At 66.3% G+C, this 18,066-nt stretch overlaps 1 protein-coding gene and 1 non-coding gene across 2 annotated transcripts; one reads left to right on the forward strand and one right to left on the reverse strand.

Moving 5' to 3' along the window:
- Positions 1–1,693: 1,693 nt before the first annotated feature.
- ZSWIM4 (zinc finger SWIM-type containing 4) lies at positions 1,694–14,863 on the forward strand. The gene is made up of 14 exons (XM_051828039.2): positions 1,694–2,102; positions 4,384–4,585; positions 5,880–6,236; positions 6,416–6,564; positions 6,660–6,810; positions 7,215–7,382; positions 7,860–8,219; positions 8,430–8,567; positions 8,701–8,955; positions 9,405–9,540; positions 10,228–10,382; positions 11,199–11,362; positions 12,369–12,450; positions 12,753–14,863. The coding sequence occupies exons 1-14, from the start codon at positions 1,950–1,952 to the stop codon at positions 13,610–13,612; spliced, it is 3,330 nt and encodes a 1,109-aa protein (XP_051683999.2). The 5' UTR covers positions 1,694–1,949; the 3' UTR covers positions 13,613–14,863.
- Positions 14,864–16,340: 1,477 nt separating this feature from the next.
- Positions 16,341–16,401, reverse strand: MIR24-2 (microRNA mir-24-2). The gene has a single exon (NR_162473.1). It is a non-coding gene; the product is annotated as a microRNA mir-24-2 (primary transcript).
- Between the last annotated feature and the right edge of the window lie 1,665 nt (positions 16,402–18,066).

The raw sequence follows: 18,066 nt of genomic DNA on the forward strand, positions 1-18,066 counted from the left end.
GAGCAGTAGGGGGTGGGGCCCGCAGCTTGGCCTCCCCGGGCCTCTTCCCAAGGTACCCCAGTTTCTGCAGCCCCTCAAGTCTCTCTAAGCGCCCAGCTCGGTTTTGGCAAGGAAGAGCGGCGTCGGTAAGCCGGGGGCTCCTGGGCAGCCCGGCCCCACCAGGCCGGCTCTTCCTGCTGGGCAGCCAGGGGGGAGTGGCTCAGCCCGACCAGGCGCAGGTCCAGGAGCTGTGGAGGCGACGCTCACCACGCGCCCTCCGTGCACAGCGCTGCCCGGAGGCGGAACCTCGGCCGCGCACCTGGACCGCCCCAGCCCTGGGTGCCGCGTCCCTGTCCTAAGTTCACAGCAGGCGAGGGCTCTCCGAGGGACCAGCACTGCCCAGGAGGGTTACAACACAAGCCCCCTAGAGTTATTTATTTGAAAGGCAGAGTTGCACAGAGAGAGAGGTCTTCCACCTGCTGGTTCACTCCCCAAATGGCTGCAAACAGCCAGGGATGGGCCAGCTGAAGTCTGGAGCTCCAGCCGGGTCTCCCACGCAGGTGCAGGGTCCAGGCACTCGGGCCATCTTCCACTGCTGTCCCAGGCGCCTTAGCTGGGGGAGCTGGATGGGGAGTGGAGCAGCCGGGACTCGAACCCGGAGCTCCGCTATGAAGGTGCTGGTGTCGCAGGCTGCCCCTGACTTGCGTGTCCCCTGCCGGGTCTCGGAAACCCACCCTGAGCCGACCCCACTTCCAGGGCTGGGCTGGGGGTGGGGGTAACCCCGAGCACGGCACAGGCTGGGAGTGGGGGTTCCGGGAGAGGCAGATCGGGGGTCCCGGCCAGAAAATGATCACTGGGCACCGGGGGGAAGCCAGCCGCTGGGGTTCTCTGGCTCCGTCAATCATTCCAGCTGGGTGGAGGTGGCGTGGGTCCATCCCACAACTAACTGATGGAGCGCCTGCTGTATACCGGCTGCTGCTGGCATCCGTGAGCCGGACGTCGTCCGGGGGAGAGGAGGCAGAGACTAAACAGCCGCCAGGGCTGGCCAGCGGACAGGAAGTCGCAGGGTTCTCTGAGGACACGGGGTGTTTGGGGAGGGCCGTGGCCAGGCCGAGCTGAGTCAGAGCAGCCCCCCCCGGGGGGGCTCCGGGTTCGAGAATCAACGATTTTAGGTGCTGTCAAGGGGACAGTAGGAGTCCTGGGGGGAGGCTCGAGGCCTGGGGCTCCGAACCCCCCAACTGAGCTCCAGTTCTGCAGCCCCCACCGGGAAGCTTGCCACTGCGCCCCCCAGAGAGGCTGGGCGAGTTTCCTCGGGTCGCACAGCGCCGAAGGGAGGTGGGGCCCAGCGCTGTCCTGGGACCCCGCCGGCCCGGCCCCCGGAAGCGACCCTTGGTCAACAAAGCCGAGTGTGGGCGCAGCCCCAGCAGCCCCGGGGCGCGCAGCGCAGCCGGAGCGGGGCGGGGGAGGAATGTTGTGAATGAACCCAGGGCCCGCCCCGAAACTCCGCAGACGGCCTGCGCCGCGGGGGTTCTCCCGCCCTGATTGGCCGGCGGCCCTAGGTGACGGACAGCGCTGCTCGCTCCGCCCTGTGATTGGCTGGGCCCGAGGAGACTGGCGTTGCAGTCACCCAATGAGCAGAGGAAAGCTCGGAGACGGGGCTGGCGGTGCAGCCAATAGCCGGGGAGGGTCGCGGAGGCCGAGGGGGGTTCCAATGGGGACGGGCGACTAGGGCGGGCCGACGGCGCAGGATAAAGCGGCGGCCGAGGCAGCTTCATTGTTGTGAACAAGTCTTAAAGGGGCCGCATCACCCGGCCGGCCCTGCGCGGGGCGCGGGGTGGGTGCGGCGGGGGTTCCGGGGCGACCGAGCGCCGAGCGAGAGCCGGAAGGCGGGCAGGGGTCGCGGGAGCCGGCGGGAGCAGAGCGGGCATCTACTCGACCCCCCCTCCGCACCCCGCTCCGGCCCCGGCCGGATGGACCCCCCCGCGGCCAAGCGCAGCCGGGGCTGCCCCGCGGGACCGGAGGAGCGCGAGGCCGGGGCCGGAGCTGCGCGCGGCCGCGGCAGGCCCGAGACGCTGCTGGACCTCAGCGCCAAACGAGTGGCCGAGAGCTGGGCCTTCGAGCAGGTGACCGGAGGAGGGGGGCGTGGGAGGAGGACAGGGGAGGGTGGCACTCTCAGCCCCCATCGGAGACACCCCTGAGACCTTTAACCCGCCCTCATCTCATTGCTGTCCCTCAAGCCCCTTGACCCCAGCCCCCCTCCCACAAGCTGGGGCCCCCACTGGGGTACACCCCATAACCCCCACTCCTCTGCCCTACACCCCAGGAGAGGATGCCTCCGCCATCTGTCTGGATCCCGGGCTTAGGACACCCTCTTTCTGCCCCCCCTGTCTCTGTCCTGCCACCTGCAAAATCACCCTGCCACCCCCCCCCCCGCTCGTTCCCCCCTCCTTTCACCCACCCCACTCTTTGCCCAAAGTCAGGGGCAGGCGGGGGCGGGGCCTGGGCGGTGGTACCTGCACAGGTGCACCTGAGCCCCGCCTCTGGAGCTTCTTGGGGGCACTGCCGGAACACCCCAGGGCTGAGGCCCTCGGAGCTCTCTCCACAGGCCCCTGCATGGACGGTCCAGAAGCCTGGAGCCCACAGAGCTGTACACAGCCCCCCCCCCAAAAAAAAAGCTCTGGGCATCCACTGACCGACTTCCGCGGCTGTTGGCGGGGGGGGGGGGGGGGGGGCTTCTCTGCCCACTGTGGAGTTAGGACGAAGGGGCTGGGGCCGGTTGTGGATGGGACCGGCTCTGATTCACAGACCGGAAAATCCCTCCTTAGTCATCAGCCGGCCGTCCCTGAGGCCTGGGCCAGGCAGCTAGGCGGATGGGGGCCAAAGCGAGCCCTGCCCGTCCGTGGGGTGGGAGACACGTAGGATAATCCTACAACCACCTTGGAGGCGCTCAGGCACCTGTCGCGGCCAGGCTGGGGGCGAGTGGCGCCCGGGCAGCCTCCATGACGCTCCAGGAGCCGTGTGAGCAAACTTGGGCACAGAGAGGCTGAGGGACCTGCCCAAGATCACCCAGCCCAGGGAAGAACAAACGCGGATTGGCACGCCGGCTCCACCTGCTCCCCTCATTGCTGGGAGCCCGCGGCGGGAGGGGGGGGGGCAGGCGGCCCTGCTCTCCTGGGAGCCCAGCAGCTCTGGGACCCTGACAAAGTAAACGCACCTCCCTTGGGAGCCTCAGATGCTCCCTGACTGTAAAGTACGGAAAAGGGGCAGTGGGTGCTGTTTAAGCCACTGCCTGCATCCCGTATGGTGGGCGCCCGAGTCCCGGCTGCTCCACTTCTGATCCAACTCCCTGCTGATGTGCCTGGGAAAGCGGTGGATGATGGCCCCAGTATCTGGAGCCCTGCCTTCCACGACCCGGATGGAGCGCCAGGTTCCTGGCTATTGTGGGGAATGAAGCCTTGGGTGGAAGTTCTCTCCCTCCCTCCCTCTCTCTCACTCTGCCTTGCAAATAAATCTTTAGAAATAGGGAAGGTATTTAGCATCAACTCACTGGATAAACTGGTGTTCAACATCTCCAGAAAGTTCTAGAATGCTGATGACGGGTCATATGTCACCATTGCCCTTTACACACATGAATGCATATTTTATCTTTTTTTAAAAATATATTTATTTGGCTGGTGCCGCGGCTCACTTGGCTAATCCTCCTCCTGCGGCGCCAGCACCCCGGGTTCTAGTCCTGGTCGGGGCGCTGGATTCTGTCCCGGTTGCTCCTCTTCCAGGCCAGCTCTCTGCTGTGGCCAGGGAGTGCAGTGGAGGATGGCCCAGGTGCTTGGGCCCTGCACCCACATGGGAGACCAGGAGAAGCACCTGGCTCCTGCCTTCGGATCAGTGCGGTGCGCCGGCCGCAGCGGCCATTGGAGGGTGAACCAATGGAAAAGGAAGACCTTTCTCTCTGTCTCTCTCTCTCACTGTCCACTCTGCCTGTCAAAATATATATATATATATTTGGAAGAGTTAGAGAGAGATCTTCCATCTGCTGGTTCACTGCCCCCACACACGCATGGCTGCAACAGCCGGGAGCTCCATCCGGGTCTCCCACATGGGGGGGACAGGGGCCCAAGCCCTTGAGCCAGCACCTGCTGCTCTCCCAGGTGCATGAGCAGGAGGCTGGAGCAGAAGTGGAGCAGCCGGGACTCGGACCGGCGCTTGAATCAGATGCCAGCGGCCTCGCAGGCGACTCCTTAACCCTCTGTGCCCCTGCCCCTGCGGATTGAACCTTGGCGGCCCCCAGGAGGCGGCGTTGCTGTTAGCGTCCCCCCTTGGACCCCGGGGCTCAGCGGGGCCCGGAAACGCCCCAGGCCGGCATCCAAGCCCGCGCAGTCCCTAAGCCCATGGCTCTCCCCGCAGGTGGAGGAGCGGTTCTCTCGAGTGCCCGAGCCCGTGCAGAAGCGCATCGTGTTCTGGTCATTTCCGCGCAGCGAGCGGGAGATATGCATGTACTCGTCGCTCGGCTGCCAGCCCCCGGAGGGCGAGCCGGACGCCCGCGTGCCCTTCACCCGCGGGCTGCACCTGCTCCAGAGCGGGGCGGTGGACCGCGTGCTGCAAGTGGGTGAGTGCGGGGGCGGGGCCTGGCTCGGCTCAGGCAAGGGTGGAGGCGGGGCTGGGGAGGGGGGTGGGGCCTGGCTACTTCTCAGGCACGGGTGGAGGCGGGGCTGAGGAGGAGGGGCGGGGCCTGCCTACCTCTCAGGCATGGGTGGAGGCAGGGCTGCGGAGGGGGGCGGGGCCTGGCTACTTCTCAGGCATGGGTGGAGGTGGGGCTGGGGAGGAGCTTGAATGGAGGCGGGGCTTGTGGGTGGGTGGGGCCTATCTGCATCTCAGGCTTGGATGGAGGCGGGGCTGCCAACCTCTCAGGCATGGGTGGGCGGGGCCTATATATGTCTCAGGCTTGGGTAGAGGGAGCGAGGGGGGCCTATCTACATCTCATGCTGGGGTGGAGGCAGGGTTTGGGAGAGGCGGAGACTACTTCTCAAGCATGGGTGGAGGTCGGGCTAGGGGAGGAGCTTGAGTGGGGGCGGGGCTGGGTTGAGGGGGCAGGGCCTATCGCCATCTCAGTCTTAGATGGAGGAGGAGCTGGGGGAAGAGCTTCAATGGAGGCGGGGCCTAGCTACATCTCAAGCTCGGATGGGGGCGGGGCCTGGCTACTTCCAAGGCATGGGTGGGCAGGGCCTATCTCCATCTCGGATGGAGGCAGGGCTGGGTGAGGAGGGGGCGGGGCCAGAAAGGGGCCCCCAGCATGTAGGCAGCAGAGCCCAGGTGAGCGGTGAACGCTAAGCCTGCAGCCCAGGTGGAAGCAGCAGACCACCGCCGGCTTCTGCCCCGCCCAGGGGTCACCATCAGGAGCGGCGAGGTGAAGGGTACATCCGAGATCCTGGACCTCAGGACAGCTGAGCTGGGGGCGGGAAGGAGACAGCCTGCAGGTTCCACGTGGAGGCCGGAGGTTTAGAGCAGGAAGCTGGAGTCCAGAGCCAGAGTTGGGACTTGAACCCAGGGCCCTCCAATGTGGGATGCGGGCATCGTAACCGATTGGCCAGACGCCCACGTCATGTTTAAAAAGACCTGGAAGAGAGGAGCTTCAGACCTCCCAACACGACGGAAGGAGACGAGGCGGGGCTCCGGCCAGGGGACTCAGACCCCCCCCACCCCGGGGCGCAGGCCACGCCTCCCAGCTGGGCCTTGGCAGCCTTGGAGCCCCTTAGTGGCTGAGACTTCACAGCGCCCCCTCCCCGCCCCGGCCACCTCCTGCACTCAGGAGGAAGCATCCGTGCCTGACATGGGCTGTGCCCCCGCTGCCCAACCAGGCGGAGGGGCCTTGGGGTGACAGCCACGCCCCGCTGCTCCCGCAGGCTTCCACCTGAGCGGCAACGTGCGGGAGCCGGGGGGCCCCGGGGAGCCCGAGCGCCTCTACCACGTGTCCATCAGCTTCGACCGTTGCAAGATCACGGCGGTGAGCTGCGGCTGCGACAGGCGCGACCTCTTCTACTGCGCCCACGTGGTGGCGCTGTCGCTGCACCGCATCCGCCACGCCCGGCAGGTGGAGCTGCGGCTGCCCATCTCCGAGACGCTGTCGCGGATGAACCGGGACCAGCTGCAGAAGTTCGTGCAGTATCTCATCAGCGCCCACCACACCGAGGTGCTGCCCACCGCCCAGCGCCTGGCCGACGAGATCCTGCTGCTGGGCTCTGAGATCAACCTGGTGCACGGTAAGGGGGTCCCCGGGGAGACCCCCAGCGCTCAGCCACACAATCCGGATGGCTGTGTAGACACTGAGGGTGGGGCTGCTTCCCGGAGGCCCCCTCTCCCCTCGCTTCGTACCATGACCATAGGGCTGTGGGGCCTAAGCCCGGAGCCCCACGGGCCTCAGCTCTCCCAATCCCGCCAGGCGCCCCCGACCCCACGGCGGGCGCGGGCATCGAAGACGCCAACTGCTGGCACCTGGACGAGGAACAGATCCAGGAGCAGGTGAAGCAGCTGTTGGCCAACGGCGGCTACTACGGGGCCAGCCAGCAGCTGCGCTCCATGTTCGGCAAGGTGCTGGGCGTGGCGGGGGCGGGGCGGGGCGGGGCCGAGAGGCCGCCGGCGCCCGCCCCTCGCTCACCCGCCCGCCCCCCTCCACCTGGCGGCAGGTGCGCGAGATGCTGCGGATGCGAGACTCCAACGGGGCCCGGATGCTGATCCTCATGACCGAGCAGTTTCTGCAGGACCCGCGCCTGGCCCTGTGGCGGCAGCAGGGCGCCGGCATGACGGACAAGTGCCGGCAGCTGTGGGACGAGCTGGGTAAGCCCGCCCTCGGAGGCGGAAGGGGGCGGTGGGGGGGTGTCGCTCGCGGCTCGTGCATTTATTAGGCACCTGCTGTATGCTGTATGCGTGGAAGCGAGAACGGGAGACCTAAACCTCGGAGGCTGGAGCTGCATCCCGGGGCTCCCCCCACCCCCCAGCCCTTGACAAAGCCTGCACCTGCGGCCTCCCAGGGTGCGCATGCGCAGGAAGCCCGCTGAGAAGCAGAGGCAGGCGCTCCATCCCAGGCAGCCCGCTAGGGGGCGCAGGCGTCCCACGTGGTCCTACATCATCTCCAGCATCTAATGCCCGATACAGGGATGCTCGGTAGCCATTGAGGCTGTGCGCTCAGAAGGGCACAGCGGGGCCGGCATCCATGCTGTGCCTCCCCGCTGCCTCCCCAGGGGCCCTGTGGGTCTGCGTGGTCCTGAGCCCCCACTGCAAGCCCGAGGAGCGGGAGGGCTGGCTGCAGCTACTCAGCACGTGGGACAAGCTGGACTTGTGCCCCCTGGAAGAAGGCAACTACTCCTTCGACGGCCCCAGCCTGCAGCCCACCGCAGCCCCCGGCCCAGGTAGCAGAGGGGTCCCTGCCTTCACCACCCCTTCCCCAGCCCCATCCCCACACACACTGACTTAGGAGCCTGCCCTTCATTGCACTCAGCCATTCAGAGACTAAAGGAGGGAGTGCATGCCGAGGGCAGGGGCAGTGGCAGCCCTCTGGGACGGTGAGCTTTGTCAGCTTTGTCTTCAGGCTCTGACTAGCTATGGAGGTGGAGAGGGGATGAGAGAGAGGGAAAGGGACAGGGGGCACCAAACAGGAAAGGGAGAGGTCGAGAAGACCGAGAGACAGGCAGAGGGATGGGCGGGGGGGGGGGGAGGCCTCAGTTTTCCATCCATATAATGGGTTGTTACACATGCCCTGGAAGGCCTGCACGAGGGATTGGGGAGGTGACTTAACACCAAGCACTCTGCCCAGGGTGGGGGGGAGCTGGCCCCAGCTCCAGGGCTAGGGCCCCCTCACTGGGCCACATTGGGCGCCTCCCCCGCAGGCTCCAAGGAGGAGGAGGAGGAGGAGGAGGAGGCAGCCACAACTCCCCGCCACACAGTGTTTTGCCGCGCCCTGCAGGCTGGGCGGCTACACTGGGGTGACGGCCACTTGCAGAGGATCCTGGCCAGCGACTCTTACGGCCCCAGCCTCACGGGCAGCGTGGGGGCCGAGAGGCTGGCCTTCGACCCCCAGGGCCGCCCCCTCTGGCTGGGTGAACCTTTCCCCACGGCCTGCGCCCGGGTGGACACCCTGCGAGCCCACGGCTACCCCCGGCAGGCCCTTCGACTGGCAGGGGCCATTGTCAACACGCTGCGAGTGCAGCGGAGACAGCAGCTGGACAGCTACAAGCAGCAGAAGAAAGGTGGGCGCGGGGTGGGGGGCGCCCCCTGGGCAGCAGGTGTCTCCTGCGGGAAAAGGGGAACTGGCAGTTCCCGGGGCCGCCGGCAGGGGGCGCTGTGGCGCAGCCGCCACCGACTGCCGCCGGGCTCTGGGGAGGGGAAGGGGGCTGAGGGTCCCCGCCCCGCCCCCCGCAGAGGAAGTACCCCCCCCCGCCCTCTTGCCCCGCCCGCAGAGCTGCTGCAGAAAGGGGCTACCTGCATCACCAACGCGGAAGGCTGGGTGGGCCACCCCCTGGACCCCATTGGCTGCCTCTGCAGGGCGCTCCTAGAGGCCTCCTGCCTGGAGGAGGAGACACTGGCCCTCTACCCAGGTACCCCATCCCCTCGATCGCGCCCCCCGGCCCTTCCAGCCTAGACGGTGGAGCCAGCCTCTTCCCCAGCCCCCCCCCCAAGGCTGGGGTGCAGCAGGCCGGCCTCCCGCAGCGCGGGTCCCGTCTCCCCCAGACCCAGGCTCCGAGAAGCGGAAGGTGGCCTACCAGCACGTGCCCGTGCCCGGGAGCCCCGGGGAGTCGTACCTGGCGCTGGCGCTGGAGGTGGCCCTGCTGGGGCTGGGGCAGCAGCGCGCCCTGCCCGAGGGGCTGTACGCCCAGGACAAGGTGGTGCGCAACGAGGAGCAGCTGCTCGCCCTCCTGGACCAGGTGGACTTGGACGAGCGGCTCGTGCAGGTGCTGCGCAAGCAGGCGGGGCTGCTGCTGGAGGGTGAGCGCCCCGCCCACCCCAAGCCCCGCCTCTCCCGACCAATCAGGCCTTGGCAGGTCCAGCAGTTGCTAGGCAGCTGTGGGGCTGCGAATGGGGAGGCCCCGCCCCTGCCCGCCTTGCAGCCAATGACGCAAGTCGCTGGGACAGGGCGGGGAGGTCACGCCCCCAACCTCAATGGCAGCTCCACCCTGCTCCGCCCATGGCCTCCGCCTATTGGTCCTTGTGCTGTGAGGCCACACCCCTAGAGAAGGGCTCGGTACTGCTCCATCCTGGCCGCACTCCTTACTGGTCTTGGGCCAATCACCTCGCTCCCGGGGGCCTGGGCGGCCGCAGCTCCACCAAGCTCAGGCCCATCTGCACCCAGGGGTGCCCGGGGTCTCTCTTTTGGGGTCCCCAGGGACCGCTCGGCACAGCGGGGAGCCGAGCCCCAGGCTGTCTGTCTCTCGCAGGGGGTCCCTTTAGCGGCTTTGGAGAGGTGCTACTCGGCGAGAGCGTGCCCATGCACACCTGCGCCCGCTACCTGTTCACCGCCCTGCTGTCTCATGACCCCGAGCTGGCCTATCGCCTGGCGCTGCGAGCCATGAGGTGAGCACGGGTGGGCCGGGGGTGGAGGAGGGGACTCTGGGAGCCGGGGTCAGAGCCCCAGCCTGCAGCCTGGACGCACAGCCTGGGTCACACACGCTCTCACCTCGGCATTCAGTGCTCCTGAGCGCGTTCCGCTGTTAAATAGAAAGATGTGTGGCTTTGTGTGAGGTTTTATTTATTGAAAGGGTGACAGGGAGGGAGGGAGAGACAGAGAGGGGTCTTCCCTCCAGCCGTTGAAGGTGTTTGTGGGGTGACCCGAGGGTGGAAACCAATCTCCCGCGTTTTCTCTCTGTGTGTGTCTGCCATTTAAGTAAAATGAAAATAAATAAAAATTTCAAAAGTACGTATGTGGCCAAAAATCGGAGGGAGCACACCTTGGGAAGGCCTTTCCAGGCTGAGAGCCCGTGCAAAGGCCCTGGGGCAGGACTGCATGGGTGCGCTTGGGAGAAACAGAGGGAGCAGGAGGATAGCCATTGGAGGGGACTGATGGGGACAGCGGTCATCAAGCCCCTGGGGCCCTGGGTACCGGAAATGGGCATCGGAACCGTGTCCCGTCCCCTTGCTGTAAACAACACAGCAATGGACATCTCGCACATGCGGGGGGCAGGCTCAGGCTGGGACAGGAGACCCCGCAGGGCCGGCAGCCCCCTGCCCAGCGTGGGCCCTGTTTCTGCTCTCTCACCCCAGGCTGCCCGTGCTGGACACGGCGTTCGCAGCTGGAGAGCCTCACCCCACCCCGCTGGACTCCACCGACAGCAGCCGCTTCCCCCGCTGGTTCATCCTGGGCCACCTGGAGACGCGCCAGTGCGAGCTGGCCTCCACCATGCTCACGGCCGCCAAGGGTGAGCACGGGGGCCGGCCCGATCCCCCCTCCCCCTCCCCTTCCCACTTGCCCGTCCCACCCCTCTGCCCAAATTCCACCCGGATTCCTTGAGCAACTTGTACAAGGCTGCTTCAAAAAGCCCGGAGTGTATGTGTTGTTGGGTGTTGGACCGAGTAGCTCAGCCGAACTCCCACGTCGGAGTGCGTGGGTTCGAGTCCCCGCTCCCTGCTTATCCAGACCCCTGGAGGCAGCAGGTGCTGGCTCAAGTCCTTGGGTCCCTGCGACCAACGTGGGAGGCCCGGATGGGGCTCCTGGCTCCACCCTGGCCCACGGCAGGCATTTGGGCAATGAACCAGTGCACGGGAGCGCGCTCTCGTTCTCGCTCTCGCTCTCAAATACAAGACAAAACAAAAGGAGAGAGTAAGTTTGTTTTGGTGCATATATATATATATATATATATGCCCATGCACACGTTTTCATACTATGCAGAGACTAAAGCAGGTGCCCGTTTAAGCAAAGCGCTGAAGGTGAGGAGCCAGGAGCTCAGAGAGCTGCCGGGGTTGTACCCATTTCACAGATGGAGCGGCCAAGGCCCCATCTCCCTCAGGGGCCCGCAGCTGGTGCGTGGCAGAGCAGGGATTTGAACCCCCGGCATTCTGCGTCTTAGATCAGTGCCCCCGAGCGGAGGGGGGCAGAGGAGAGAATGGGAGATTAGGAGTGCCTCTCCCGCGGCGCCCCTGCCGCTGCGTGGACGAGCCGTCGGGAACCGGTCACGCGGCCGCAGGGGCGGTGTGCCGGCCTTGATCGCGTTCCCTCCGGCCCCGCCTCCGCCCAGGAGACCCCAAGTGGCTGCACGCGGTGCTGGGCTCCATCCAGCAGAACATCCACTCGCCAGCGCTGCTCTTCAAGCTGGCGCAGGACGCCTGCAAGACGGCCACGCCGGCCAGCGCACCACCGGACGCCACGCTGCTGGGCATCGCCCTGGAGCTCGGCCTGCAGGTGAGGCCAGGGTGGGCGTGGGAGGAGGCGCGGCCTGGGGCGGGGCCTGAGCTGGAGAGGGGGCGTGGCCCGGCTTGTGGCCACAAGGGGGGGGCCTGGGGCTTGCCTGCTATTGGTTAAGGACCCTGGGTGGGTGGGGCTGAAGCCAAGGATGGGCAGAACCTGCCAATCAGAAGCTTTTGTGGGGGCAGGGCCTGAAGGGGGAAAAAACCACCCCCACCCCTGCTCTCGAGGAGGCGGGGCTAACGCTGAAGAACAGGGCGGGGGCTGGAGAGGCCTGTAGGTGAAGGGTCAACTGTGGGGGCGGGGGGCGGGACCTGCAGGGGCCCAAGCACTTGAGCTGTCACCTGCGGCCTCCCAGGTGCGCATCAGCAGGGAGCTGGGATTGGGAGCAGAGCCGGGACTTGAACTTCCGGCACTCCGATCTGCGATGCGGGTATCCCAAACAGTGGCTACACCAGACCCATTCCATTTTTTTTTTTTTTTTTTTTAATTTTTTGACAGGCAGAGTGGACAGTGAGAGAGAGAGACAGAGAGAAAGGTCTTCCTTTGCCGTTGGTTCACCCTCCAATGGCCGCCGCGGCCAGCGCGCTGCGGCCGGCGCACCGCGCTGATCCGATGGCAGGAGCCAGGAGCCAGGTGCTTTTCCTGGTCTCCCGTGGGGTGCAGGGCCCAAGCACCTGGGCCATCCTCCACTGCACTCCCTGGCCACAGCAGAGGGCTGGCCTGGAAGAGGGGCAACCGGGACAGAATCCGGTGCCCCGACCGGGACTAGAACCCGGTGTGCCGGCGCCGCTAGGCGGAGGATTAGCCTACTGAGCCGCGGCGCCGGCCCCCCATTCCATTTTACAGATAGGCAAACTGAGGTTGCTTATCCAGGGCCATTGGAACAGCCCTTCAGTTCTCCTCCCCTCAACCCCTGTCCCTGGGGTCCACAGACCAGCCCAAAGCTCTGGTGCCATCCCCCTGCCCCATGTGCCCTTTTCCCCCCCTCTGCCGGCCCCAGGTTATGCGAATGACCTTGAACACGATGACGTGGCGGCGGAGGGAGATGGTACGCTGGCTCGTGAGCTGTGCCACAGAGATCGGTGAGCGCTCCCCAAGGGCCCCCCCGCCCCCACCACCACCTGTCCCCCTGGTGCAGTAGTTAACAGAAGTGTGCTCCGGGCTGGCCTGGGAGGACATTCCCTGGTGGGGCCCGCCCCGGCGACCGGCCAAGTTCAAGTCCTGGGCGTGTATTCCCAGACAGGTGGATTGGAGGTTTGCGCAGGAGCGGAAGTTAGCCGCAGGTGGTGATGGTGGTGATGGGTGGGTAGGGGGGTGTTTAGCCGTGCCCGGGTCCACCCCAGCCTCTCTCTCCCCTCCCCGCCGCCCCCACACCCCCCACCAGGCCCCCAGGCCCTGATGAACATCATGCAGAACTGGTATACCCTCTTCACGCCCGTGGAGGCGGCCACCATCGTGGCGGTGACGGGCACCACGCACGCCACGCTGCTGCGCCTGCAGCTGGACACGGCGCAGCGGGAGGAGCTGTGGGCGTGCGCGCGCACCCTGGCCCTGCAGTGCGCCATGAAAGACCCCCAGAACTGCGCGCTGCCGGCCCTGACCCTATGCGAGAAGAACCGGGCGGCCTTCGAGGCCGCCTACCAGATCGTGCTGGACGCGGCGGCCGGCGGCCTGGGCCACGCCCACCTCTTCACCGTGGCGCGCTATATGGAGCACCGAGGCCTGCCGCTGCGGGCCTACAAGTTGGCCACGCTGGCGCTGGCTCAGCTCAGCATCGCCTTCAACCAGGACAGCCACCCGGCCGGCAACGACGTGCTCTGGGCCTGTTCCCTGAGCCACTCCCTGGGCCGGCACGAGCTGTCCGCCCTGGTCCCGTTGCTCATCCGCAGCATCCAGTGCGCGCCGATGCTCTCTGATATCCTGCGGCGCTGGACGCTGTCGGCGCCGGGCCTCGGCCCGCTGGGGGCCCGGCGCGCCGCCAAGCCCCTGGGCGCCGATCGGGCCCCGCTCTGTCAGCTGCTGGACGCCGCGGTGGCCGCCTATATCACCACCAGCCACTCGCGCCTCACGCACATCAGCCCGCGGCACTACGGCGACTTCATTGAGTTCCTGGGCAAGGCGCGCGAGACCTTCCTGCTGGCGCCCGACGGGCACCTGCAGTTCACCCAGTTCCTGGAGAACCTCAAACAGACCTACAAGGGCAAGAAGAAACTCATGCTTTTGGTGCGGGAACGTTTCGGCTGATGCGGGGCAGGGACCGGAAGGGCTGTCGGGGTTGCAGGATGGGTGGGGGGTGGAGTGTCTCGGGGATCCTCCCCTGCCCCCCCTCCCTCCCGTGCACCGCAGGCCTCTTGCCTCTCTGACACCTGCTGTCTGTGCCTGCCCGCGGGGGCCCCCCAACACTGGAGACCCCAAGGGGACGTCTCGGTATGAAGTCAGGGTAGGAGCCCGCGGGGAATGGCAAGCAGCAGCAGGTGCAGCCCTCCACCCGCATGCCAGGCTGCGGGAAGAAAGCCATACCGCTGCCTTCCAGGCCCAGGAAGGGGTGCGTGCGTGCGTGCGTGCTTGGGGAGCTGGTGTGAGGCACCCCGAAAACAACAGGCAGGCTCCCTCGGGGGGCCCCAAGTCAAGGCAGCCGACCTTACCCGAGCCCCACGCTGGTATCGCATTAGGGTATCTACATCCCCCAAACCCCGCCCCCCATCCACTGCTCAGGGGCCCCCTTCTGCCACCCCGCACCCCCTTCTAGGCTGCCCAGCCTGGACCGATGTCTCACTGCCCCCTCCCACTACCCCACTGAAGGATTTGTAGGGGCCTCAGGCCTCGGCCACATACCTCACCCCCATAGCCTCCCATCCAGCCAAGGGTTCCATTCCCTCAGACACCACAGTGGGCCTGGGGGGGGACCTCATGGTGCCCCTGTCCCCCACCTGCTCATCACTGGACACACAACTCAGGAACCACAATGCCCTCCCCAAGCTGGTGACCACGGATCGGGCACAGGAGAGCCAGGGACCCCCCACTCCCAGCCTGGAAAGGGAAGAAACCAGCACCATGTCATTCCTCTGTGTCGTTCGGCACTGTGCCCCTGCCTCCCCGCCGCCTCCGCTGGCTTCTCCCTTCTTGTATATTAAGGAAAAAGATCGCCGGCCTTTTTGTAACTTTTTTCTATTTATTGAACAGTATATTGTATTTCCTGGTTTCCCTCTTATTTTTTTTAAAGATTGAACAGTTTTTTCTTTTTAACTTTGGTTTTTGACACTTCTGCGCCTTCCCCTCCTCCCCACCTGCCCCCAGGGTGGGGGTGGGCAGCCGCTGCCCCCTTTGCTCCTTCAACGACAGCAACAAAAAATTTCTGGCCATAGCTTCCAGTGAGGGTTGCACCGGGGAGCGGCTGCGGGTCTCAGCCTTACAGGCACGGCCAGACCCGGCTGTGGGAGGGAATTCTGCCCATTTTGCAGGCTCCAAAGTTTTACTAAGGACAGGCAGACCACCCCCAGAAAGCACTTCTGGGAGAGGGTGCCCTGGCTCCAGACACCTGCTACTGGGGCTCCTGGTCGCTCCCAGTAGCAAGGGAGCCCGGGAGGCCGTGCCAGGAGCTGGGTGGGGCCGGGCAGGGACACCGCCCCGCGCACTGGCGGGAATCCCGAGCCGAAAACCGGACCTCAGAGGAGGGGGGCGTGGTCTCGCGGGGGTGGGGCCAGGACTGATGGAGCTCAAGACACTGGGGGAACAGCGAAGATCCTCGGTTGTCCTCCGTGTCTGGCTCCCCTCGGCGCCTTCCTGTCCCTGGAGGCCGACGGACAGACGGATAGACCTGTGTGCGGTCCCCGGCTCCTCGCTGCAGTGGCGCGCGCGGCCGGGGGCGGGGCTCCGGCGGCGCTGGGCCCCGCGATTGGCTTGTGGCGACGCCCTCCGCACCAGCGGGCCAATCGGAGGCGTTCCTGCCCCGCCCCGCGCGTTCCCGCAGGTTAGGTTTGAGCCGGCGGATCCCAGGCCCGCCCGCGCACGCTCTTGGAAGCCACCTGGGGGCCTGGGGGCTCTGGGGGCTGTGAGCGCGGGGTCCCCTCCCACGTCTTGCCCTAAATAGCTTCGAGCCTGAGACACCACTTTCAGTCACCTGCATGGGCGCCGGGCGGGTCCCACCCAGTCACCCGCAAATTGTCCCCCGACTGGCGCCTGGGGCTCCCCCACCAGCGCTGTCAGGTACCGGACACCCCACTTCCCCGCAAACCTGAGTTATACCATAGATCTCAGTAACCCCTCCCAACCCCCCCCCAAAATGTCACCAGGATCGCTACCTCCGAGTGTCACCTCTCGTGCCCAGCCCCGTCCACCACCCCCATCAGGGCCTGGTCCCACCGCCTGGATCAGGGTGTCAGCCTACAGCCAGGACACCCTCCGGCTGGGCTGTGTGACCAAGCGGCCACCTGCCCTAGAGCCAAGGGGACAGGACAGGGAGTTGAAGGTGACAGAATCGTAGGACACCAGACCTTTGGGAGCACAGTTGAAGCTGCATTTATTTCACTGGACAGCAGTCGTGACAAACTCCGCCCTCCCACCACCTCATTCCTCCCCATCCCCATCCGCCCTAAGCTCCTACAGGCTCTGGGACAAAGATGACATCCGGTGGCCCCGATGATGGCCTAGGGGCTTCCTTCTTCCCACTCCAAAGCCCCCCCTCACCACCACCGCTGAACCAGTGGGCAGAGTCCAGCTGTTCCCACCCCTAAAAGCCCAGAGGGGCTCAAGTTCCAGGCCACCTGTGACCTCCCTGGGCCCCGCACCCAGGGCAGGTATCTCTGCCCCTCACCACGCCCCCCTTCCAGGGCCGGGGGGGAGGGGGGCAGGCAGGATCAGTCTGATGGCGGAGGCCAGGGACAGACGGAGGCGTGGGCGTGATGGAGCGCTCCGTCCCAGATGCACAGCCAGGTGAAGGCAGCGGCCGCCAGCGTCCAAGCGGGCTCGACTCCTGTTCCTGCTGAACTGAGCCAGTGTCCACGACATCAACTGTGTTTCAGCTCAGTAGGTACGGGAGGCGGAGCCCAGGGCGGCCGGGCGGCGGTGGGCAGGCAGGCGGAGGTAGGGGCCAGAGGGGCGGAACTTAGCCACTGTGAACACGACTTGGGGGGGAACCTGTTCACAAGCAGCTAAGCCCTGCTCCTCGGGCCGGGCGGTGCTGTCCGGCGGCGGCGGCGGCGGTGGCGGCGGCAGGGCACAGGGTCGGTTGGAATTCCCTGGCAATGTGATTTGTGACTTACAGCAAATCCCATCCCCAGGAACCCCAACCGGCCATGGCACAGGGGACCGGGGGGGTGTGGGGAGGGACGGGGCGAAGAGGACCACCGGCTCACACCTGGAGAGCAAAGAGAGAAGGCTTGAAGTAGCTGACCGGGATGGGGCGATAGCTCCGTCCGTCCAGAGGGGGGCGCTCCTTGGCCTGCAGGCAGGGGAGCCCACACTAGCAACACGGGGCACCCCAGCCCCGCCGCTGCCGCCCCCCATCACCACCAACAGGCCAGGCTGCAGGACCACCCAGAGCCAGCCTCCCACCCCAATCCCGCAATCCCGAGCCCCACCCGGCCCCGCCACTCCCTGCTCTTTCCCCTCCCATCACAGAACCCTGGCCAGGCCAAATGGGGCCATAGTGAGAGGAAGCTGAGGGGGGGGTGCGGGCAGCCGAGTGAGGAAGTGAGCTCACCCCAGCTGGCGCCACTTCCTGAAAGCCAGAGAGCAGGAGGAAACCACCCCCCCCAACCCCGCCGCCGCCACCGCCGCCTGCCCCGGGCCCTGTCTCCTCCGAGGCTCAGGTCTCAGCCTCAACCCATGGGGGTACATGCCAGCAGCCAGCACACACACACATTCCAGTCCCCCTGCCTCTGGGCATCCCAGAACACACAGGCCCTGCAGACTCAAAGACGCAGACAGGCCTCCACCCCATGAGCCCCGAGCCAGATCCACCGCCCCACTCTGCCCAAGCCTCAGTCTTCCCATCTGTGGGATGGAGCCAGGAGCCCCCACCGTGTACTGCATAGCACGGTGATATTTGCCCCCAGCGAGCGCCTGGCGCGAGGCACGCTGCAGAATATTCCAGAAAGCGCGGGCCCCTTTGTTGGCATGTTGCCATGGACATCCATGGGCAAGCGGGGTGTTCCCCCAGATTCCACACTCAGCCAATGGGGTAGAGAGGGCACGCTGAGACGGCAAGGGTCACTGGCCCTCGCTGGAGCTTAGGCCAAGAGCCCAAGGCTAGGGCACCCCAGTCCCGAGCCCGTCCCTTGGCTGCTCTGTGACTTCCCTCTCAAGGTCCCCCCCAAAAGTTCCCCATCTGCACCCGCAGGCGCGCTGAGCACACCCTGAGTGATACGGGCACTCTGGACGCGGACGGCTGGCCCCTCTGCCAGGCAGAAACGGGCCGCGCGAAACCAACAAGCACACCCCAGGCTCGGAGGACCCCGGCACCCGGACCTGGCGGCACCCGCCCACCAGGAGCCAAACCCGCAGCCAGCGCGGGCGCATGCGCACTCAGACCCGCACTGGCCACCCTGTTCCTTGCCACGCCCCGGGCCTAGCCCTGTCCGCTTCGGGTCTGAGGGTGCCCATAGGAGAGGAAAGGGGGGCAAGCAGGCCCCCACAGGCGGCCAGCCTCCCTCCCACCCCCCCGTGGGCCGCCTCCGGAAGTGACACAGCACAATCTC

The sequence above is a fragment of the Oryctolagus cuniculus genome, chromosome 16 (assembly GCF_964237555.1).
Source record: "Oryctolagus cuniculus chromosome 16, mOryCun1.1, whole genome shotgun sequence".
Taxonomy (NCBI): domain Eukaryota; kingdom Metazoa; phylum Chordata; class Mammalia; order Lagomorpha; family Leporidae; genus Oryctolagus; species Oryctolagus cuniculus.

What these genes read in the sequence shown, in the direction of transcription:
- ZSWIM4 (XM_051828039.2), top strand. Translation starts at nt 1,950, where the DNA reads ATGGACCCCCCCGCGGCCAAGCGCAGCCGGGGCTGCCCCGCGGGACCG. An exon ending in CTACAAGCAGCAGAAGAAAG is followed by an intron (nt 8,220 to 8,429) that starts GTGGGCGCGGGG and finishes CCCCGCCCGCAG; the next exon opens with AGCTGCTGCAGAAAGGGGCT. An exon ending in CTGGCGCTGCGAGCCATGAG is followed by an intron (nt 9,541 to 10,227) that starts GTGAGCACGGGT and finishes CTCTCACCCCAG; the next exon opens with GCTGCCCGTGCTGGACACGG.